Source organism: Drosophila montana, unplaced genomic scaffold (genome assembly GCF_035044405.1).
Source record: "Drosophila montana isolate Dmon_TW-CO22-7 unplaced genomic scaffold, ASM3504440v1 contig_3833_1, whole genome shotgun sequence".
Classification (NCBI taxonomy): Eukaryota; Metazoa; Arthropoda; class Insecta; order Diptera; family Drosophilidae; genus Drosophila; species Drosophila montana.
In genome coordinates this window covers 309,040-334,554 of record NW_026998704.1, presented here as the reverse complement: position 1 = coordinate 334,554, position 25,515 = coordinate 309,040, and the positions used below count along the sequence as shown (strand labels likewise).

Here is a 25,515-nt window from a genome sequence, read left to right as displayed (position 1 = left end):
GCATCGCATCCTTTTTGGGCCCGCTTCGACATGCCATGACTTGCGGTTTCATATTTCACCTTAAAAGGCAATCAATGAACGCTACCCACTCTTATTATGATTATATTTTTATTTTTTTCCTCTTTCTCTGCATTCTTTACCCCTGGCTATGCAGTACAAACTATGCAGGACTGTAATTTTATACTTTGATTTCGGCAGTTTTGGGTTTTTATGAATGTAAACAGGTTGGCTCAACATAAAAAATAAAAGAGATCGTAAATACATAAATATTTAATGGAGCTGACAGACTCAACAGTTGCTGGCCAACCAGGCGTATACGCAATGTGTAAAACATTTGTTTGATCTTAAAAGCAACTCCGTGTGGGCTAAAATGTATAATTATACTATATTTATAATTTGTGTCGAAATGTGTGACGCATTGAAGTACATAGAATTGTACTTATAAAAAGCCATTCTTGGCAAAGGGCAACGAGCTGAGCAGCAACCACTTGGTCTGTATTTACTTTTGTTTATTTTTCTTATTTTTGATTAATGTTGAGGACGTTTATTACGGCTCATTTTCTTCAAAGTTAATTTATGTCAAAATTGGCCCTTTGGGGTTTAGGCTACCTAAAATAAAAAAACATTTTTGAATATGGACAAATAACAAAATTATACGAAAGTTGAACCTGCAAAAGTTGAACCTTTTTTAAAATTATATAATTTTTGACGGATAAGAAAAGAAAATATAGTTGGGATTTTCTTAGTTTTTTTTATGTTATCCAAATTGAATTTTGCACAAAAAAAACCTTTTTAACAGTGTATTTATTTAAAAGATAAATAAATTTAAAAATGATTAACAATAAACTAAGACCGCACAAAGCATTTTTGCTTTCAATAAATTTTTTAAAATATAGTTTTTAATATATTTGTATTTTTAATTTATCCATATCTTTATTTGAATATGGAGATATTTTTAATATATAAAGTTTTATTTTCAATAATTATATATATTTTTTTCAATATTTGTATTTATATTTTTAAAATTTATATTTTCTTTTTATATATTCATTTATACATTTATTTATTTATATTTATACATATACAAAATTTAAATATTTTTGTAATATTTTTTTTTAAATTTTATTATAAATAAAAATATGACAGCTTTTAAAAGAACTTAGAATACATTTAAGAAATTCCGTGGTATTTGTTTGACATAAAGGAAATATGCTTACCCCAAAATTGATCTAGAGTGTCACATTTAAGGGTAACAAAATGCCAACCCTTATTCAATTAGAAGTCATATTCCATTTTAAATATAATCAAGAAACATGGCCATAAAACCATAAAAAATAACAACACTAATGTCAACGTACGACACAAATTATTCGAATGCTACTCAGACTTATTCATTTGGTCACAAATTATGACTAATCGCCGTTTCAGGGTGACCATATGGGACATTCCCGACGCACACACACGCGTTCGCTGGGTAAGTCAATTAAAGCCAACTAATTGTTATGCACCCCCCAGAAATAGAATTAGAAAAGTGGAACGCAGTTTCGAAGGGCGCAATTATTTAAAAAGGAAATGAAAGTAGCTGCGCTTAATTAAAGTAAATGACTAATGCGAAATTTTCATTTTACCTGCGTCATGATAATTTTCAACAATTTCCATTATTAGCTAGCTAGAGCCCTTGGCTCTGCTTACAGCCAGGTAGACAATTCATTTAGCTCTCGCCACACAGCCGAATTATTTACAGTCCATCCATCAAAAATTGAACACAACAGAGGGAACAAAGGCGCCGAACTGGCAAAAATAAGCGAGCATATGGCCAAATTTTCAACAAACTGCAGCCAGATGAGGGTTGGCCAAATGCATATCCCTAAATGATGTTGGCAAAATGCGAAATGCTATCTGGACTGGATGATTGAAATGTGAACTGATCTTCGAGCAAAGATTAGCATTTAAGCAGTTGACAAGCAATAGATGTAGGTTCAATAGAACAAAATGGTTAATTCTCAAAAAAAGTGATGCTTTATAGACAAAAAACGGGTAATATGGGATATAAGTTCCGCAGAATAATACAGATTATTGCATACATTTAGTGTTACGGGCTTTGCGATACGATTTTTGGTATATACTTCTATTGAAGTACACCAAATATTACTTAATGAGAACTTAATGCACCATGCGACCATATTAGTTATATAACTAGTATTTGTAGGCTAGGTATTCTTCTGATCATCCTATGGGTATATAACCCCATTTGATCTGCCAGATGAGCATTTCCGAGCTTTACTATTCTCATGTATCTGAAAAAGGCAAATGTCTACAAGGGCATTAAATCTTTGGCGTGCCAAATATATCCTAACTTTCTCGTTTTTACCTAGTTTTTTACCTTTTTTGCGAGCATAAGGTGCTAAAATTCATATTTATCAACGCATTAAAGTTCTTATTTCACAAATTAATTAAACAATTAATTATATATATTACTGGATCTTCGAAACAATTGCTTTTAACATACAGATCAGTAAGTAAGTAAGGCCTTTAGGTTTGCAGATTTTGACCTCCATTACCGACTTTCTCTCATCTCTCATATCTCTTTTAATTACATATATATATATTTACATTTCACAACCATTTACAATGGATGCAGTCAATAAAAACTGCAGCAAATCAATAAATTTATGCCAATTTAACCATTTGGGGTTTATTCAAACGGCGAGTGCAATTTATGACAGCTGTCAGATGGGGCAGTGGCTTAATTTTTGGCAAATGTTGCCGTCTTTTAGCATTGAAATCAAGCCAAGCTGAGGCATTCAACTGTGAAACAATAAAAATTGCTTGTATTGTCTGCAAGAGTTGACAAATTTCACACGCACTCGCAAATGCCATAAAAACTGTATGAAATTGGGCTGGGCAATCAGGTTAGGGGAAGGTTGCGTCCAAAGAAAAGACAAAAGCGACATCGAGTCGCTGCCAAACAATAGACAGACAGCATTTGTCATAGATATCGCAGTGTTGTGTGGGGTGACAACCCTGGCAGCTATTGCGTCTTTCACACGGCTGGCAAAAAAAGAAATGTTATGTAATTAATACAAACGTATTGTGGCAAAGAATGCGAAGATTTCAGTTTAGTTCGCATTCGATTGTCTCGCATTACATTTATTTACACGGAAATGTGTCGCATGTTTGCCAACTGTCTGACAGGATGTGCGAGAACTCTGGCTCGATGAAATCGATGTGGAAATTCAATTAAAAAAAATAGAAATACGCGCGCTTTTGTGCGGCAACTCTGGCGAAAAGAAAATATTTGTTTCAATCCGGTCGAGTGTCTTGAGTAAATAAATGCTTAACGGGCTGCCAGCTACTTGGCAGTGTTTAATGAGCCAAAATGAGGGAAAAGATGCCGAAAAGATCCACAAGCAAACAATTAGAAACTGGCTGACAGTTAGACAGTCAGACAAGGACCCTGAAACAGGACTCCGGCTGCGTTGTGGCATACGCTGCAACTCAAACTAAGTGGAGGAACCGAAAGACAGCGCAAAATCAAATTGCCCTACGTCGCCAGACACCAATAACAAATTTGAGAGCCAAGGAGTGTGTGTGCGCGTGTGTATACCCTGTGGGACCCTTTTTGGGCTAACAGGGCAGCAAAAGAAGTACGTCATGAAAATGTCCCTGCCTTTTTCATGCTTTCAGCATACATATCTTGGCAGTAGTTAGTTATATCTAAAGTATGCCAAAGGCAACTTCAAGGCAGCAAGAAAAAACTATGAAAATGTGCCTGCCTTTTTCATGCATGCAGCATGTGTGCTTTTGGCAGTAGTTAAAGGAATAGAGATTGTATGCAGGGTATGCCAAATACAACTTCTAAACAGCAAAAAAGAAGAGGTCATGAGAATGTGCCAGTCTTTATCATGCATGCAGAATGCGTGATTTTGGCAGTAGTTAAAAGAAATATCACGAAGGAATAACTAACTTATAATAATCGAAGAAAATAAATTATGCAGGCCTAGTTTAGCTGCCACGGCTGTGTCTTTTTCACGTCATTATTCTTCCTACTGGGTCATCTAGGCATCGGGTCCAGTTTTGGTGCCTCATCTCGTTGCCTGTGTAAACAACAGTTGCCATGCCGCTAAATCAGGCGTGTACAATTTCAGCATGCTGCATTTTATGCCACACATTTTGTTAATGCTTGCCCCTTCGGTGCTTCCTCAACTTCCACATCATCCCATTGCTGGCTCGCCCCGCTCCGTGGCCCGATCTCTCGGGGTCCGTTTCGGGGCTGTCGCCCTCGTCGTTGCGACGCCGCCTGAGTTTTTGGAAAGAAATTTCAAATGTTTGGCAGCAGCAGATGTTTTTTTCATTTTCATTTATATACGAAAATCGGCTTTTATCTTTAACCATTTCGTGCACTCAAAGGCTGGCGCTGATGCGATCTCTTGCGGCCCTTTATACGAGCATCTTGCCTGCGCGTACGGACGAAGTTGCCTTGTTCACCAAATTATGATAATGATAATACATATTGTGTGCCGTCGATCGAAATTGTTTGCCTGCGAGATCCTTTTGTGCCACAGTCCGCAGTCCTTTTCACACCAAGGCCCGAGCCCGAACTTGTCTAATGAGCCTGGCGATGCCAAGCCTTCGATAAGGGACCTGGGCTAGAGAAATTCGGGGCGCGTCTGATTTGTCATACAAATTATAGACCAGCGCTTGGGAATAGCATGGAAAACTTTGAGAAGGCGTTGCCCCACATGCAGGTTCCAGTTGCAAATGCACTCAAAATATATTTTACGCGGGGGCTGCAACGAATCAAGTTGACTGCGAATGCATTTGACAGTTGAAGTTCGAAATGGAACATTTGCCGGGCAACATTTAAAACATTTACACGCCACAATTAGGCTAAACAAATTCGGAGCGAATGCAGCTGAAAAATGGATAGGGAAATGTAACGCATTGCAGTTCCGGTTGAGAGCGGAAGGAAACGCGTGCCGTACGCGTGTGAGACGAACCGAATCAATGGGAATAAGCCAATGCGATGTGTGTGTGTGTGATATGGCAGAGCGTGAAAAGCAGCTGATAAAGTATGGACACATATCATATGAAAGGACCCAGCTGCAATGAAATTTGAGCAGAGCTCGCAAAAAAACTAAATACCAAACAGCTGTGTCCTGCGTTGTCCTGGCCAATTTGCATGCAAAAATGCAGCTGAGCTAATTAAATTTGCTTTTCCTGGCACACATTTTTTTTCTACTGGTATTTTCTCTGGCATTTGTCAGCTGCAATTTTGTGACTTTTTGTTGACACTTCCGCTTCCTGATGCAATTTAGCTGTAACCCAATGCTGTCAATGTCCCTACAAACATCCTTGCTAGCCATGGGTGTTCCACTCTGTCGCCCCTCCCTCTCGCCCTCTCTCGCCCACTCTCTGGCTTTGTCAAATAATTGGCATTGCCTTTTAGCTATGGTCATGTCAACGTGGGCCACCCGCCTGGACAACATCCTTTGCCTCCTGGCGGCATATTGAAATTTGTTCAAGGTAAATTCAATTTGAACGGACTGCCGCTAGTTGTGACAAAAGGCGTCGGCGTCTGTTTACTTAAATGAGCAAATACTGTACACTAAAGTAGCATGACAAATTCCACCTCCAAACGCAATGCAAAGAGAGGGAGAGAAATAGAGAGAGAGACAGAGAGAGAGACAGTTCGCTTGGGCTGGAAGTCAGTCAAATGTATCTCAGAAAGTCAGCCAAATGTATCTCAGATGTAGTCAAAACTTTAGCTGAGCTCGTCTTGCAAAATCTTCAGCTTAAAAGCAGCTGCTGGTGGAATATAATTCCAAAATAAACTTATGGAATTTGATGTGCTTGGTACGTGCCTTGTGTGCTGAGCCCTAAAAGAATGCTGCTTGAATTAAATGTATTCAGCATAATTTAATGATAACTAACTACAAAAGTATCTCGTATTTGGGCGTGTGACAGCTTTTGTTAAAGAAAGTATATTATATAAAATTTGTTATGTAACTGAAGACCTAAATGGAAGATCTTAACTGTCTTCTTTTGATATCTTTACACAAGACATCTAATCTGCAGCTTTTCGCTGCAGAAACTAATATCTTTATTCAAACAGATCTGCAAATCAATCAAAATATGTATAAATATTACGATTCTTCAAGACAACTTGCTGCCTTGAGATCCGGCTTAAGATTCTTGCTTTTCTCAACCTTGAACACAGCTTTAAGTTCAAACTTTTATTGGAATACATTTTCAATAAGTTAATGAAATATTAAAATTTTTAGCTTATAATAGCCTTTCATTTATTTTAAGATAAATGCTTAAGAACTCAAGGTTAAATCAAAAGTTATTTATTTAAAGATTTGAGTCTTAGATCATTTTCTTTATATTTTTGTTTGGTTCGATTCATATTAGAAATTAAAGAAATTCCGGGCTTGAATAATCGATTATCAGACTTCATTCATTGTACTTTTTCATAGGGATTAAGCCTTAATCGTCCTTTTTTTTACTTTAAGCCTAGTTTTTCCTTTTGCAGCTTGTTTATCTTAAATTTTTACCTATATTTAAAATAAATAAGAAATCCCGGGCTTGACTTCATTCATTCGGTTTCTGACTCAACTTTTCCACAAAGATTAAAGCTTTAATGCTGAATCTTCCTCAAACAATTTTAATTTAAAGACTTTTCATATTTTAGTTTATTTTTTTTTTTGCAAACATGTTTCGCTTCATATTCATAATTAGAGGAATTCTCAGACATTATTCATTCAGATATTGGCTATAATGTTTCACAAAGATGTTGAGTCTATACTTTTAAGTAGTATCAAAATATTAGTCGTATACTCCTGCGCTCATCCAAAACTAAATTTGGTAAATCTCTGTACCTTGAAATGCCACAGACCAAAAACTCTTTAAATTTTCAACTAATTCTCAAATGTACATGCAAATGTTTATACAAAAACACTTGAAATAAACTAAATCATAAATATTTGTTTCAATTTGTTTTTTCATTTGAATTTTCCATACCATTATTTCAGCAAAATTTCAGTTTTCACCAAAAATTCTGGCGGTTTGGAGCAACAGCAAATGCTTTGTGATATTCTTGGTATAAGCTTATTCTAGCAGCTAATTAATCAGTCAGCAACATGTGCAAAGTATCTTGGCAATTATAGATTGAAACAATTTTCCCTGCCTCAACTAAGCATTTAATTACACATATTAATTACACCTTGACCTTGCACACACTCACACACACTCAGACACACACTTTGATGGCTAAATAAAAAACAAGTTGATTGTGGTTTGCCCTTAGCTATCAATAGGGCCTAATCTAATATGGAATATGTAACCCACACAAATACGCATTTCTCGAAAACAACAACAACAAAAACAACGAGAAATTAAATTCCCAATCTTATTAATGGCATTTACAGCGCACGCTGTGCACAGTTTGCGCCAAGTTCAGCTCCAAAAAATCATATCGAGCTTGAGTTTTTTATGACTCAAAGCCGACAAACACATACAGATACAGATACAGATACAGATACATTCAACAGATACAGCTAGAGACCTGGTACAAGCCGCTAGCCCGGCACAAGCTAATGAAAAATCAATTTGATGCTAATGCAATGTAGGCGGGGGCGCTGGCGGGTTTAGAGGAGGTTGCGGGGGAGGGGGGCGTTAGCGTTGTTTGAATAGTTTTTTTTTTCTTTTCTTCGAGACGATCCAACAGATACGACAACTGTGCAAGATCAAAAGGCAACAGAGGAAAAAAGTATTCAACATTTTTTTAGCAGCATCATAAAAATGTACATAGATTTTGTTGTTGTTATTATTTTAGGTTTGCCCAAATAGCTCGAGTGGCCCTTTTTACTATACACACACACACACACACACACACACACACTCACGTGTTGTGTTGTGCCTGGCAGCAATAAACAAACAAATGGCAACAAAATAAACAAATTGACGCAGTCACAATTACCCGCGCTAACTCTTTGACGTGCTAGCCAAGATGGCAAGATAAACACATAGCCTGATAGATACATATTTTGTACATATATAGATAGATAGATAGAAATATTCTGGCGTTTTATCACAAGCCGTTGACCAAGGGACGGCAAATGGGCGTTGGGCTTGAGGCTGAGTAGAAAAAGAAGCTGAGCAAACATTGAAAACAAGTCAGTCGAAACCAGGCGGGTATGCTCAACTAAGAGATACTTAATACAAATAATAAAATATAACAAAATAATATATATTATCGCTTTATTGGCGTCCCAGCGATAGCTTGGCGATAGCGCAGCATTAAGAAGGGAATTCTTGGACACAAGATCATTTTCCACTATCGCAAAACTATCTCCCCAGCGATACTCATACATATTCTCCAGGCGAGAATTTTATCTCATTTTCGTAGACTTTCACAGGATTTTAAATACTAATCAAATATAGATAGATAAATGCTTGTTCTCTGGTTTATCATGGCCACTAAAACGATTTCAAGGTTTACAGGGTATGCACAAATTAACGCTGACTGCCAACGAGTTATTTGTGTAGCTGCACTTAAGTACGAGAAGTATGCGCATCTCACGGATGCGTTCGAGTATCTTTTTTTTGTTTGATTTGGCTAAATGCAATGCTAATGACAGCTACTGCTACTCGTCTTTGATATTCAACTGGCTAATCAAGCAGCTAATAATACGATTTGTGCCAATTACAAAAACAGGCAGCGATTGTTGATTGTTGCCTTTGTCGACGATTTACATAAATTTGCATGTCAATTTGAATTTCTGACTGCACGAACGAAATTCAGCTGACAAACACGGCACGGAAATGCAAATTCCACAACGTTTGCGTTTGTTAAGTAACTTTTTTTTTTCGTTTTGCTTTTTTGGACACTAGCGGAAACATTGGTGACCGGAAATCGTAGAACATTTGATAACAAGTTTGAGAAATACAAAGCAAAAAAACCTCAACTCGATAAAGTTGCTCAAATTTCCGCTATCAAAACGAAATGTTTGCGGTCTGACGCGTAATATGATAAGTAAAAATGCCAGCTCATGTGGCAGCCGCATCATGAGATAGACATGTACAACTTATCCAAGTCCAAGTGTTGCATGCAACGTGACCACAACAAAAAAAAAAAAAAAAACAAAATACAAAACAAAACTACAAAAATGCCATGAGACAGCAAGTTAAGCACCACATGCAACGGACCAGGGCTTAGTGTCGAGGAGTCCACCAAACGAAACGGCCAACTAACCATCCATCAACTTGGCCATGGCCGAAACGTGTTGAGCGCTGGCCGCAGCGAAAAATTGAAAAGCATCTAATTGGTAATTATGAGCTGAGCGCGTGCTTGTCAAAAAAAAAAAAAAAAACAGAACACAACATGCAGACAACATACACGAAAAAAGTATACAAAAAATTAAATGAAAAATAAAATATATAAATAATATTGCTCGACCACAAGATACTACTATACCCCTGCTAAAGTTAGTATTTGAATATATTTTAACTTTCTGTTTAACAATTATTTTATAGCTCTTAAGTAAGGCACAATCTATGTTGGGTATAGGAACAGCCACATTCCAAATTTTGATACCCCAGTTTTTATAGGTCCTGAGATCAACTAGACTCCCAGTCAGGAATATATACTCTACTCAATACTGAGATTTTACAGATCCTGAAATCAGCTAGACTCCTAGTCAGGAATATATACCCCACACATACATCAAATACACATACAAAAATTTTTATACCCCAGCTCTCATAGATCCGGAGATCAACTAGACTCTAGATTCTAATCAGGAATATGTACACTACTTGATATGTAATATTTTGGTATTCCAGGTATAATAGATCCTGAGATTAACTAGACTCCTAGCTGCAGTTATTTTATAGCCTTAAAATAGGGCTCAATAAAGCCATAATCAGGAATATATAACCTAACTCAACTCTATGCTACCCTTTACTGCCCTTTAAGGTCTACAGGGTATAGAAAGGGTCGCTGCTAAAGGGTTCGGGTCAGTCCTCATCATTGCGTCTGGCGACTCGGCTTCAAGTCGCGGCTAATTTGCGCAAGTGTATTGTATCTTATGATTAAGCAGCATTTTGTCTGCAGGGGCTATTGCCAAAAAAAAAAAAAGGAGAAGATAGGATATAAAACTTGAAATTATATGGCAGACATATGCGTGTCTGTACAGATTGGTAATTGTCTAAAATGTGCAGACGCCGTGACTTTGATATTGACTGAAATTCGTTTCTGCTTTTGCTTTTCCTTTTGCTTTTTCAGTTGGAGTGGCGCTCATCTGCCGGAGTGCTCCGATACAAGAGTTATTAGCCTAATAGCCATTAAGCTAATAAGGCTCAATTTCAGCCGAGATGCGTCTTAAATCAACAATTCAAAGCTCCAACTTTGTTTGTGTACTCTTAACGACCCCCACCCCCCTTCCACCCTTTAAGAGGGGACTCGAAAGTAACTAAAATAATGGCAAATATTTGTGCTATCCGCTTTTCCAAAGTGCCACTCGAATTGCAGCAGAAAGCACTGCAAATCCACAACAAGTTGAGGCCAAGATTGAAGAGTACCATCAGGATAACAGATTCAAATCCTTGTTTTTTGTTCTACGTTGCATTTTAATTAAATGCCTCGAAGGCAGCTCACAATACGCAAAAGATACAATTGCAAGTAAACTGGAGAACAGCAAAAAAAAAGAAGAAAAATAAAATAAAAATAATTTCTATTATCAAGACCAGATTTCATTGAAACTGTTCTGCAGTAGAATAACAATATTTCACCCTCGCCAAAAAAAAAAAAAGATGGAATAGAAGAAAACAAAATTTAATGCGGCATTCAACACACAAATGTTTTGTGTGTGTGTGTGTGTATCTGTATCTTGCAGATAGATTTTTGTTGCACACTGGGATTTTGTGGTGTTTATTTGGAGAGCCGGGCTGTCCCTTCCTGGCCACAGTTCTTGTTTGGCTTCATTTTTATGTTTTCTTCTTTTCGTTCAAAATGAGTTTCCATGGCTGAAGGTAACTAGCCGAGAGACAGGGGCAGCGGCAGAGGTGCGGCATATGCGGGCCCAAACAGGGGCGCTCTAACACACTTAAACAAAATGTTTACATGTGTCGAATATACGCTTGATGTTCATTTAGTAAAAGTGTGAAAAGATGAGCACAGGAGCGACGGCAGCTGACTTAAGTACGAGCGCATTTACCATCAGAAAGGCGCCCAAAGTTAAAAATGCGCTCCTGTTCGACAGCCCTTCAGAGAGCGACGTAAACAACAAACGTGCCTGCGAGCATTGAAAACACAGAGAGAGCGGCAGAGAGAGAAAGATAGAGAGAGAGACAGCGCACGAATTGGAGTCCAAAAACTCGTCGAGCATCTTTACACCAAGGGTGAGGGTGAAGGCGAGGGTGTTTCTTGCTAGTGTTGGTGCGTGAGCGCGATGCGCTGGCGTTGTTCTTGTTGTTGTTGCTGTTCCGACTGCAGCAGCAGCAGCAGCAGTGACGTCGTCAATGAGATGCAGCGCACGAAGTTCGAGTTGTTGGTGGTTGTTTTTGTCAGAGAGCCATTAACGACGTCGGCGTCGTCACGAACAAAGCGAGAGAGAGAGAGAAACGGAGAGCGAGCGAATAAAGTTGAAAAACCAGAAGCCGTAGTAAACACAACAAACGCATCAACAATACAAATCAGTTTTTGGCGGTACGCGCACCGAGACGGTTCATTTACGCAGCGTAAAGGCAAGCACGTAACTGCAAGAAATAAGCTGACTGCTGTGAAACTCGTGTGCGTAAAATTTGGCGCGTCAAGCGAAAGTCGAGCTAACTAAGTAGAAAAAATCTCTATAACAAGTTATTTGTGGAAAACAAAAATAAGAAAGAAAATGAATTAAGCTGTGGGCCAACAAAACACAGTTAGGGACATTTAGGGAAATAATAGTGATTAACAGCGAAAGAAGTGATTTAGTGTTTTTTGAGTGATGGCTGCCACGCCTACAATTGTGTTTGAAAACGGCACCATGCTGGGCGCCATGAGCGAGCAGAGGAAACTACAGCCGCCTCCAATGTCCAACACATTTGTCATACCGGAAATTGTGATTAGCGGCAGCCACAGCAGCAACAGCCTCCATCGCAGCCGCCCTGACATTGATGCAGCCCATCCACATGCCAATGAGGAAATGGCTGCCGAATGCACGGCGCTGCTGGAGCAGCAGCAGCAGCAGCAGCATCAGCAGCAGGGCGCCGAGGAGGACACCGAATTTGAGCAGTTCATATTGAATCGCACCACATCCGAGAGCAACATGCTCGAGTCGAGCATCTACAGTGAGCTGCAGTTTACGTCCACCGCCGCCGGCGTGGCCTCCGCCGCACCGCCGTCCGCGACGCTCAATACGAGCGCCTGCTCCCGCTCCGAGTCGCGGCAGAGCAAGCGCACGCGCCGCAAATCCCACACCAAGAGCAACAAGAGCAAATGCAGCAACAATGTGCCAGTTGCAGCAACTGGCGCTGGCGCCGCAGTTGCAGCAAATGGTGCGCCACCTGTTGGCAGCTATCCGCCGCAATATACGGCCATCTTTCTGGATCATCATCTCAATCATCATCATCATGCCGCTGCAGCGGCTGCCAATGCCATGGCCAATGCAGCGGCCACATCGCCGTTCCTCAACGCGAATCCGGAGAGCGCCGCCAACTATTTGCAATATCATCAGTACTATCAGCAGCGGCCCATGGGCATGGCTCATCCGCATCTGCGCAGGTAACTTTTTACAGAAAAATATATTAAAAAAAAATAAACGCGACATAAAAACGGACATAAAAACCGACGCTAAAATGACAGGCAGTAGCCAAAGGGCAGACACACAAATCGTTGAGGAAGTGGCCATTAAAAATGGCTACTGTCTGGCGCTGGTCAACAGGCACAGTAGCTACTCCGCTGACGGCCAGCTTCAGTCTGTCGCGTCTCAGTGAAACCGAAAGTTTGACAGACGCATTTAAAATTATAATTGGCATGCTGCCGCGGGGCCCTGCTGCTCCTCATCCTCCTCCTCCTTTTGCTCCAGAAATAAAACTTTATCATTCAACAAAAATCATGTCACGCACAAGAGCAGCAGAGCCACATCCAAATGCTCTGCCATGCCCCCTATTCAAGAAAACTGGAGCAGAGATTTGCTGAGACCTACTACAAGGGCAGCCACACACTCGCACACTCTAGACTCTCCGCTTTATGCCTTATTGGGCAGATTAACTGACATTGATATGCGCACGAGAGGAATTCCATAAAGCTAAAGATACGACGAGACGCTTGTACTTGCCTCTTGTCGAGGGGGCACAACTGCTGCTGTTTAACATGTCACATGTAAGGCCTCGGCGATTATCACAAAAGCTGTATGTGCTTATACCCTGTAGCAAGGTCAGCAATGGGGTATATTGCTTATGCGCGCTGGGTGAGCTTGGGAATGTGTGAAAATAGTTACTACCAAGCTGAAATCCCTGATAACTAATCAAATGTAAATGAAATGTAACCGACAATCAATTATATTAATCTTCTATCTAGGTCTCAATCGATAAATGACTATTAATTTACCGTTTTAGGCGCCATAGTTTATCGATAATATGCTAAACATAGTTATCGATAGTTATGCATTACTAATTATCGCTTTTTAAAAACTCGATATGATGCTGTCGATAGTATTTTATACTTTTAACTGCAATCAGTTATTGTGTTAAATTTGGGTCTTAATCGATAATCGACTATTCATGTTATCGCTCAGTAACTTTCAGTCACTATCGTTTTTCGATTATCGATAATTATCTACCCGAATCTCTATTGTTAAACGATTTTTCATAGTGTCGATTATTTTATGCCTTGATCACAATCGACTAATCATTTTATCGACTACCTGAACAAAACATGCTCGAAGTGTAACTATCGATAGAAATTATCGATAACACTAATAAGCACTGTCACGTACACATACATATATACTACGTTAAAGAAATTTAAGTTCATAAAATTTCATTTAATTGAACAAAATTTAACCCTATTTTTTTCTCCACAATTCTCCTAATTATTTGAGCATATGCTGGGTATCTCCGTAGTCTAGTATAGCCACACTGAACTCATCAATTCGTGGAATTTGGTGCTAGAAGCATTAAAATTAATAGTGGCGCATAAATTTTGTCAGCCAAACAGAACATGGGACATGTCCAAAAAGTGCCTTTGATTAATTATCATAGTTATATCTCCCCACATGTATTTTTAGGCAAGTTTTAGCTAAAAATAATAATACAAAAAAAAAAGATCTCTATATATATAAAAAAAATATTAATTAAAATAAATGACGTGATTAATGAAGTAGAGCAACAAAACAAACAGAAGCACATCAAGCACAACTTTGTTAAAGTTTGTAAGTTTCACAATTAGCTGCGCCCGAAACAACAACAACAACAACTTGTGATGGACACCTGCATTAGGCCCCTTTGATGGGTCAAGGAAAACGTATCGAATCCAATTAAAACACTTTGGAAATATATACATTTATATAATAGAAGAGAAATAAAACTGACACGAGACACTAGAGAAAGAAAGAAAAAAACTGATAGACAGCAAATTAGAAGCACTAACGAGATGCCAAGGCGACTGATAAGGCCAGCTATGGAAATATTATTATGGCATATTCCGAAGAGACCCCAAAGATCATAAAAACAGAAAAATTATGACGCGTACACAGGGCACAATTCAAATATTTGCTGTCAGAAGTGCATTTGATAGCGCTCAAAATAATAACAAATGAGCCTGAACGACTGACAGATACCTTAGAAAGAGATTTGCTGTGGTTGGAAGTCTCTTATGAATATATATACATGTATAAGGAAATGTATACAAATAGATATGTTAATATGTGACAAATGAGAGTAAAGTGAACGACTGGCAGATACCTTAGAAAGAGTTTTAAAGATGTGTAGCTTAAAGTCTTTTATGAATAAATATATATATAAAAAATATATTTAAAAAAATATATATATAAAAATATATAAAAATATATATATAAAAATATATATATAAAAAAAATATATATATCAAAAAAAATATATATTAAAAAATAAATATATAAAAAACTATATATAAAAAAAAAGATATATAAAAGAAGATATATAAAAAAATAAATACATAAAAAAATAGATATAAAAAAATATATACAAAAAATTATGTATATACAAATATTTCTGTTAATATGCAACTGATAAATATATAAATATAAATATTTGAGTCTCGTAAATAAATATATATAAAGAAATATATAAAAATATTAAAATTAATATGTTAACTGATAAATGTATAAATATATATAAAATAATGTTCAAAGTTCAAAGAATGAAAAGAAAATTACATTATTTTTAATAAGTTTCGTTTTTCTTAATCAATCAATGATGAAATTATAAAATATAACTACACCAATTGTTAGAATTTTATATATCTCTTATGCAGATGGATTCATACATCTACCAACTAGATAGGAATACAAATACCTTTCTCAATTACAGCTCAACTGGTATGCAACCTTTTGAAATAATTTTAAAGGGTACAGGGTATAGAAAATAAATAAAAAATAGTACACTAAATGGCACTCGAGAGTTAATTGAAACAATTGTTTGTTGTTGCTGGTTGCTGCCGCTGTCATATCAGAAAATATCAATTTCCAAAATGAAACAACCATTGAAACAAGTTCAAATCAAACACAATTCATAGAAATAGAAGGCCTGGAAAAAAGAGTAGACTTGAAAAATGCCTAAACAAATCAAAAGAGAGTTCAATATAATTTGACAATCTATTTGACAATGTGATGTTTGTGTGTCTGGTGTGTGTGTTGTGCACACAAAATCGATACTCTGTAACGCTCGAGTGCACAACGCATAGGGCAGAGAATTGGGCCTAGAGTTCGAATCGAATTTTAGTGTCGTGCCACGAATATTCCATCAGTCCAGAGTTCGGTTCCTTGAACTCACCTTTCAGTGCTGCATTCTTCACGCTGTCATTTGACACCGCACAAAAAGCGAGATAGAATGAGAGAGGGAGAGGGGGAAAGAGAGAGCGAGAGGAAGTCTCATCAATAGTCAGTTTGGGTTTCAGTTTTTTTGTGGTTGCTTTCGCTCGACTCTGTCCTCCTGTTGGGGCACTTAACTAGCTGGCTCAACCGCAGGCGAGTCCTCTTATAATCTTGTGTCCTCGCATGTCCTGAATGAGAAAACTTGCCTCATTCACACAGCGACTGAGTATCATATAACTGCGTCTTTAATCTGTGCCACGCACACACACACAAGCACACACACACGCAGTACTCATCAGGCCATAAAATACTCATTACTCTTCGGTCGGTTTATATATTTTTAGAAACTTGAAGATGATTTTCAAAACTCGCCCCTTTTTGAATGGCCTTTGGCGTTTATTGATAATAAATGCTGTGTTACCTTCGAGCGTTTTGTCAGCAACCCCAAATCCAATCTACGCCGGACCCAGCCCGAAAGCCGTGCACACTTTTGAGCCAAATTGAATTTGGCTTGGCATATTTTATCAGACAGATGCAGACATGAGGGCCAGCATAAAGTTGACTTTCAAATTTGAAAAAAATATGCGGAAGCACAAGTTTCTTTGGGCTGACGAAGTAACGATACCCTTTCAAGACATAGTTTGGAAGTGTTTTCACATAAATCATGTTACTTTTATGGGAATTAGTCTATCTGGGATATGTATAATCGAATCGTATAAAGAAGAGATTTCTTGAGGCTGACGAAGCTTAGATACCCTTTAAAGACATATTTTTAAAATATTTTTACATTTGTCATTTAACTTCTGTAGTATTAGTCGATTGAAAGAAGAAGTTTCCTTGGACTGACGAGGCTTAGATATTCTTTCAAAACGTAGTTTGGAAGTGTTTTCACATAAATCATGTAACTTTTATGGGATTATTCGATCTCCGATATGTGTATTCGAATCATATAAAGAGGAAGTTTCTTTGGACGAAGCTTAGATATATTTTTACATATATCATATAACTTCTGTAGGATTGGTCGATGGGATATTTGTATTCGAATCGTATATATATTTGTTAGAAACTTTTTAAGCTCTAAATAGCTGAGTTTTATTATAAAATTGTTTACATATATCATATAACTTCTCTAGGATTGATACCGATCGAGAATATATATATATATATATATTCTGATTAATAATATATAAATATAGTCACCAAGAATATATACTACATTCTCATCATGAGATATACTAATCAAAAATATAGATATACTAAATAACATCCAAGATATTTATAGCACATTCAATGCAATTATGTTAATACCCTACGCAAGCGTATTGAAAGGATCATAGGCCAGTCACCTTCAGACCTCGGCTTCGAGGCTATTACAAATAATATTTCTCAAGTGTTTAGCCTTGAGGGTTGCTAAACAAATTTTCTACACACTGACGAGACCTTTGCACACCCTTAAGCCAGACACAGCACGCAGACAGCAACACATTCACAGCTCAACAGTTTGGGCTTTTTAAAAAAAAAAAAATAAAAAATATCTAATGATATGTTTTATGTTTATATATAGCTGAAAATCCATTAGTTGTAGTACAGTTACGTCCAAAGCTGAGCTTAAGTGCAGCCTAATGTGGGCAGAAGGGAGAAGCGAACACAAAGAAGCGCTGCCTCTTAAAAAGTGTATATATATATGCATAAGAAGACCCTGTTTAATGATAGGCTGGGCAGCTTAGGCGGCATCAGGCTCATCATCATTTTTCTTCTACTTGGACACGTGGGGGCCCCCCACCCCTCCCCGCTACTCAGAAAAAGAAAACAGTAGCCTCCACACAAGTTGAGCCCGTGCTATGCACAACGGACAGAGCCGTAGGCCCAGTTAAGCCGTAAACAATAGCCGAGTGCGGGGCGATTTATGGCCTAAGCCGCTTAACTTAAGGTTTCTTGCAGCTGCCAGAAGCTAGATCTAAGCTCTTAATTTATGCCTAATAATTCTAATTGACTTTTAATCATACTTTTTAGCCGCCATGTGAAATTGAGTTGACGCCCTTCTCACATGCGCTGGCGGCGGCCAATTTCAAACAAGAATTTCGGCACTTTTTTTAATTTTTTAAGTGTGCTTCAAGTACATTTACATATTACGTGTACCGCGGGGTTACGCTCTTTCTTACTCCACGCATTTCCTAGTACACTTTATTTTGTTGTGGGTTTTTCTCTCTCCCTTTGTTTTATTTTGGCACCCAATTACGGCAGCTATTGTCTTTTCTTGGCGGCTTTTACACTAATGGCATTCTTAATTATGCCCTTCCCCGCCTTCGGAGCAGCTGTTGAGCTGTCGCGGCTACTTGGCCAAAGTCCGGGCTACGCATGCGCAATGTAAATGTTTAACTGTACGCACAAAACTGGCCAAAATAGAAAATGCTATTAGGGAAGTAATTATGCCTAATGACAGACAACTGTTGCTCACATAGGCCCGAACTGAAATTGGGTCAGCAAGTGGCTTAATGCGTTTCGTTCATTGCGGCTAATGACGCGGCAAAGAAAGTCCGTGTCTCGAGTTGAGTCGAGTCGAGTCGAGTCTCGCGTCTCTAGATCGCAGACAAAGGGGCAGGTAATTTGCAACGGAAGTCGCTGCCGAGATTGTAGTACGCAATCCCAACAACATCTACTCAAAATAATACCCTACAACAACAGGCTTAAATGGGGGCAGAACGCAACGTTTAGCTACCTCTTGCTTAAAATGCGGTTCATCAACATCAAAGAACTATGACAATTGCTTTATAATTACTTTATTTCATACATTTCACATGCATTCCACTGGCCAGCATTCCGACTGATGAAATATGTTTCTTCTGTTGGTCTGCATTCCACCGGCCAACATTCTGAATGATAAGCATGCTATTGGCAAACAAAAATATATTTAAAAATATATTAATACATTCTGTTAACATTTTAAGTAATGAACATCATTTTAGTCATTCGTATGTTAATCGCATTCTACTGCCCTTACATTTTGAATGATAGGCTTAAATTAAAGAAGCGAGAGATAAATGTGTATATTTATATAAAAATACTTCAAGCTAACATTTTCGTTTTAATGATAAGCATCATTTCTATTACTTGTAAGAAAAATGCGATTAGCTGACTACCATTCAAAATGATAAGCTTTCCACTGCCAACATTTACAATGCCTGTTAGCTGAGCCTTTCACAACTCGCATGCATGCATATGAAAGAAATGTAAAATAATAAGATTCGGCATATTTTGTTAATAAATAATATTTTTTTTTTGTATTATTTTATCTTGTATTAATTCTCATTTAATTTTAGTTTTTACTTAAATATTTTGTTGGTTTTATATTTTTATTTTATTATATTTTTACCATTTTTTTTTATCCATTTTACTCTTATCTTTTTATTTTTATTTATTTTATGTTTTTGTACTTTTTCTTTCATATTTATATTTTTATTCTTATCTTTTTTTCTGATTTTAATTTTCATCTTTTTTTATTTTAGTTTATTTTTTATTTTTAATTATTTTTTTTTTATTTATTTAAATTGGATTTTTTATTTACATTTTATTTCATTTTATTTTTTCCTTTTTATTTGTATCTTTTCTTAATTTAACCTATTTTTTTGATTTAAATACTTTTTTATATTTATATGTTAGTTATTTCAATTGTATGTATCTGTAATAAAGGCATTCAGCTATTAAATATGCAATTTAATCTATTAGATAATAATCAAATTGAGTTAACGATAGATGCGATAACGAATTGATCGTTAATTAAATTCGATATTTAGTTGTAGCCAAAATGTATTCCCAACCAATACACAGCATAACCCAGCACATTTATAGCTAGTTTATGTGCGTGATGTCGCATCGGCTGCCTCATGTTGCACGTTGAGGTATCTGTATCTGTGGAAGTATCTTCGGTCGGTCGCTGCTGCCCCATTTCAATTTCAATGCGCGCTGATTGAGCTTAAGAGCCCGAAAACCGAAACTGAAACCGAGGCGAGAAATGTTTACGAGTCGGCGAGAGTGCAGCAAACATTTTCGAATAACAATAAATGTTATTCTCGCTGCCGCACACACACAAAAGCTCATAAATTAGCCGAGTGTGTGTGTGTGTGTGTCTGATGGGTGTCATTAAAAATGGTGGCACTGTCAAAGGGACTGAAAACTCAAACACATAATTCACAAGTGCTGCAGACTGCAGCGTGTGCCCGGGGCAAACAAATATTGCATCTAAGTATCTTTTTCTACCAAATGTATCTTTGTATCTGTTGGATGCGTGTCGTATCATTAGCTGCGCGCGCAGTAATAGATCCAACTGACAAATGATCAAACAAATCAGTTAGCCAAGGTTATACAACTTTTGTAAGCTGTCCGTTGAAGTATCTGAATCTATATAAAAAAAAGATACAAATGCTTCTGAAAGTTTTTGGAATGCGAGAACTGTACAAAACAAAAATGCGTACGTGTTGCAAATTGTAAATGAAGTTCTTGACTGAATTATGCGCTTTACAGGCTAATAAATTTGATGACATGAACAACGCGATGTATGTCCATCAATTTGATGTATGTCAGATTTTCAACATGCTCAAAATGTCATAAATATATGTGGCAATATGCTAAAAATATTATTTATAGCCCATGCATACACATATATTTACATATATATATTTTTATTAACTTTAACAAGTTTACAAAGGGCCGCTGCGCCGCTTTGATATTATATAGAAAAATTGATGGGCCTCTTCACGCCCCAATTACATGCATAACTGTGCTGCCAGTTTTTTATAGTTTTTTTCTTCGTTTTTTTTTTTTTCTAGGGGTTTCATTACATTGTTTATGCCCCGACAGAGCGTGTTTGTATTTTATTACAGCAACTATAACAAATGAGATGAAACTCCGCAGCTGGGCGAATAGCCTATGCGAACTGGCAATTCGCTGTAGCCAGCCCGATGAAATTTCATACAGTTGTTTCTTTTAGCAATAGCTAGGAAAGTAACAAAAGTCAGCTAAATCGAATGACTTTATTATATAGCAAATGTTGTTACATATGCCAAAGGCACACTCTAAACAACATGTTTGTGCTAACAAAAACGACGTTGTTTTTATAGATATTTTCGACAAAGTTATTTATAATCAATCAGGTCTTTGAAATAAATTTCTTTGGTAAGATATAATGCCCTGTAAATAATCGATCGAAAAGTATGGCTTGATGGAAAGAAACTTAGATCTTAATAGAACTAGTAGAAGAATTTTGAGAGCTTATTAATTAGGATAAGATTTTTAAAAATGGGATTAAAATATTAATGTGTTTATTTATAAAAGAAAAATTCTCTTCTTTATAAAACAAATAACAGAAAACATTGTTCAAAATATCTTGATAAAAAAAACAGATGTACATACAATAAACTACTTTTCAAACGATCGTTCCTATAGGAGCTATATGATATAGTGCTTCGATCCGGCTGGTTTTGATATATGTACTGCCTGCAACAGAAAGACGAACCTCCGAAAAGTAAAATATACATGTATATATAAAATATATACTTTATGGGGTTCGGATATAATACACTCTACAAGATATAACATATTTACCCCAGTAGCTAACATAGCCGCAATATTTTACAGGGCATTCAAAGTTTCCCATTGCCTTATTAACTGTTTAGTTTTTCTTTTTTTATACATTTTTCTGTGGGTTCCATTCTATGCTGTTTTTTTTTTTAGATTTTCGATGACAAATTGCAGACAATTGAGTGTGACGCTCTGGTCTCGGAATTAGTTTTGGGAGTAGATCGGGGCAGTCAATTCTCGCCGCCGCCGCCGCCGCCGCCCGCAGCTGTTTGGCGTTTGTAATTAAATGAAATCTCAAGCGTTTGTCAGCCCCCAACTTCTCTCCGTTCCGCGTGTATATGTACAAATATTTTTTAGGGCTTTTCAAACGATTTCCTTTAAGTTTTTTTTAAATTTTTATGGCTTACCGCTTCCTTTTTTGGCCGTCTGGCGGTCGGTTGATTTATGCGCATATTTGGTTTTACGATGCAACTAAAATTTATTTTCACACCTTGAAAGCTGCAGGTTTCATAGTTTTATCGTGTTTTAATATTTCAAACAGCAATAAAAAAAAACTAAACATTTGATACTAAATTTATGGCTCTGCAAATGGAGGATGTACACGAAAATAAATTAAACCTAGTAGGGGTATTCAATAGCTGCAGCAAGTCGGTTTTGTTTGCAACCCAAAAAGATACAAAATGATAAAAACTAAGATACAAAGAATACAGATGAGGGCAAAGACAAAAGCAAACAGCAAATCAAATGAGAAGCAGCTGCCGAGATAGTTCTAAAAATCAAATGGACCACGCACACGCACAGCGAGCGGTATGCCAGGATCTGGACCCGGCCAGGACCAGGCAGGTGCAATGTGTCAGGCCCAAAGATTTTTTCCAAAATTTATGCAGGCACAAACTGGACAACAACAAATGTGCATGTGTGCGTGTGTGTGCGTGTGTTCCAAATCATAGATTTGTGAGCCAGACAAAGGGCGGCAGTGACAAGGGTGTGAGAGGAAGAGAAGTGCACATAGTTAGGGGATAAGTGCAAAGGACGCGTTGACGCTGCGTAACATGTGGTAGACAAAAGGATCCGCTGGCCCTATGATGTAATGTGAGCCTAAGAAAACTAGGCCCCAGCTACCTGAGCGACTGAGCTCAGGTAGCAGCAGTCAAGCAAGCCAAACCAAACACTGAGCGAAAGGAAGTTTGTCAAATCGAAAAGTTATCAAAACAGGGAGCTGCCGACTAGGGAATACTCTACCAACAAAATGGAGTTCGCGTTAGGAGAGGGGGGAGGCTATAGCTAATAATACTAAATACCAATTCTATAGAAGCTACATGTCAAATTTTGTGGCTCTAGCTTTGAAAACCTAAGAGATTTGTTCAGGATTTCGATGACGATATTTATCGATTACTCGGTAATAGGGCAAGTTATCGATTATCGATTGTAAGAGAACCTACGTTCCAAATTTCAAGTCTCTAGCCCTTATAGGTTCTAAGATCCTTGCGTTCATATATACGGACGAACGGACGGACATGGCTAGATCGACTCGGCTATTGATGCTGATCAAGAATATATATACTTCATAGGGTCGGAGATGCTTCCTTCTGCCTGTTACATACATTTACACAAAAAAATGATGCCCTTTTTACAGGATATAAAACATAAATTGCCAATTTAGTCAGTTATTCGTCGCCTTAAGTTATTTTCAAAGGACATAAAAAAGTCCACATGGAACTCTGGCCTGGCATTTAAGCCCAAATCCTTGTCCGCCAAGGAGGCCAAGAAAAGGCTATCTTAATACTACAATTTGTGTATCATTTTATATTTTACAGTCTGCTGAAATATTAAATTGAATACCCTAAACTGACCCAGCTGTGCCCACGAGATATTTTTTATAACTAAGTTTTTCCAATTATAAATTTAAATTGCAAAATCCCAAGTAGAGCGCTTTAATAGCCTTTCAACTAAGACAAACTTGCTGCTGCTGCCACAAAATGTTCGCATCAAATATCTACCCAATTTTTCTCACAGTGTATACTCATGCATTGTCTTCTCTTGCACTTACAGAACGCTCTTGGACGTGGCTGTACCGCTGGCCGGTGGCAGCGGCGATGTGGCCAGCACTTTGGCCAGCAACAACCTGAACATCTCGGCCGTTGCCGGTGCGAATGGCGCTCTGGAGAGCGCAGAGATGGGCGGCGCTCCGATGGGCTACAGTTTTCGGAAATGGTTTGCACGACCCTCGCTGCCGTTTGTCATCGGGATCTTTGCGCTGGGCGGCGTGGCCTGCACACTGGGCGGCATTGTGCTGGGCTCGACGGGCCTGATAGAGCACTCGACGCAGTATCTGAGCGCGGCGCTGCTGATGATTGGCATCGGCGTCTCGCTGCTCGTTATTTCGGGCGCCATTTGGCGGCTCAGCTTGCCCGACGATGTCGACGATTGTCCGTGCTTCCGGCGCATGGAGACCTGCCGCAACTGCAACAGTCCGCACTGCACGAATCGCCTGCTGCCGGGCAGCTATCTGTATCCGGAATTCCAGCATCGGCCGCCGCCGCCCTCGTATCTGACCTCGCTGAATGAATACGCATTCGTCTATCATCCCAGCGCCCATCCCCCGCAGGCGGCCTATGCCGCCGTCCGCATGAACACGCCGCCGCCGCTCTACCGCTCCACCTACTCCTTGAAGTAAGTGTGCACCGACAAGAGACCAAAACGCATTCAGTTGACTAATCTATTGCTTCCTTTTTCCCCAACCATGCAGCACTTCGGGCACACACATGCTGTCCGCGGGCATGTCGCTGCCGCCCACAAGCGAACAGGCCGCAGAGGATCCCATGACGGTGCTGTGCACACGCGAGGCCATCAGCCAGACATCCTTCAAGGAGCTGGAGATCGATGAGATACACGAGGATCAGGCGGCAATGCCGCTCACTCGCGAGGCGGAGAGCCAAACGCTCTTCAAGGAGGTGGAACTCGACTAGAAGGCAACACGAATCTCTAAAGCAGATTAGCTATACAATTACGTGTGTGTGTGCGTGTGTGTGTGGGTTTTCCTCTCAAGATCCTATTGTGTACCCCAACTCTTGACTGATTTATATCATATACAAGCTCCATATACATATATATACATACATATTCAGTTGCGTATCTTCAACATATGAAAACTGTACAAATTCATTTTAGATTTTCTAGTTTTAAAAGTTGTCCTTCTCAAGCATAAAAAACTTAGTGAAATTTAAGTGTATATAATTTATGCATATATATACATAGATTTATAAATGAACGTCCTAATTGTATACCTAAAGAAACTATACATATATATATATATATATACATATAGATTAGTATTTACATATGCGCGATGCTACGTGCAACAGATGTTTTCAGTTTTAGCCAAATGCCCTACGCTGCGGCTTTTATATGTTATGTTGATCATATTCAAAATGCCAAATTTAATAATAAATGTCTTCAAATGGCCTAAATGTGAAATCTAAGTGTGATTTTTATTGCTTTCAACAGGTTTTTATTTAGATAGCAGACAAATGTGTTTCCTTTTGAAATGAACACTGTATCCAAAAGGACTGTACCCAAACAAAACGCCTTTCTATGCGATTTTCATAATCTTAAAGGCAACTAATAAAGCAAACTGTGTTGCAGTCATAGCTGGCAGAGCTTAAAGTTATTCTCACCTTTCTCTCTGCATAAGTCATTCTCCCTTTATTCATCTTACTGTCTATATCTTTCTCTTACTTTCCTACTTTCCTTATCTTTGACGCTCTATCACACACCTTCTCTTTCTTTTACTCCCTCTATTTTTATCCCTCACTAGTTGCTGCTCTACACTTACATGCTCTCTCATACTTAATCGCCTTTTAATTTCGCCTTTCTCTGCGCT

General features: G+C 38.1%; 2 protein-coding genes across 3 annotated transcripts in view; one reads left to right on the top strand and one right to left on the bottom strand.

Annotated features, from left to right (window-relative positions):
• scaf (scarface) overlaps positions 1-25,515 on the bottom strand; it is a 91,490-nt gene that overhangs the window by 62,601 nt on the left and 3,374 nt on the right. The gene's annotated exons all lie outside the window — the stretch shown is intronic.
• LOC135437865 (uncharacterized) lies at positions 11,517-25,109 on the top strand. The gene is made up of 3 exons (XM_064695945.1): positions 11,517-12,763; positions 23,685-24,305; positions 24,382-25,109. The coding sequence occupies exons 1-3, from the start codon at positions 11,988-11,990 to the stop codon at positions 24,599-24,601; spliced, it is 1,617 nt and encodes a 538-aa protein (XP_064552015.1). The 5' UTR covers positions 11,517-11,987; the 3' UTR covers positions 24,602-25,109.

Coding starts and splice junctions, on each gene's coding strand:
- LOC135437865 (XM_064695945.1), top strand. CDS start 11,988: ATGGCTGCCACGCCTACAATTGTGTTTGAAAACGGCACCATGCTGGGC. Junction 12,764..23,684: donor GCTCATCCGCATCTGCGCAG/GTAACTTTTTAC, acceptor TTGCACTTACAG/AACGCTCTTGGACGTGGCTG. Junction 24,306..24,381: donor CGCTCCACCTACTCCTTGAA/GTAAGTGTGCAC, acceptor CCAACCATGCAG/CACTTCGGGCACACACATGC.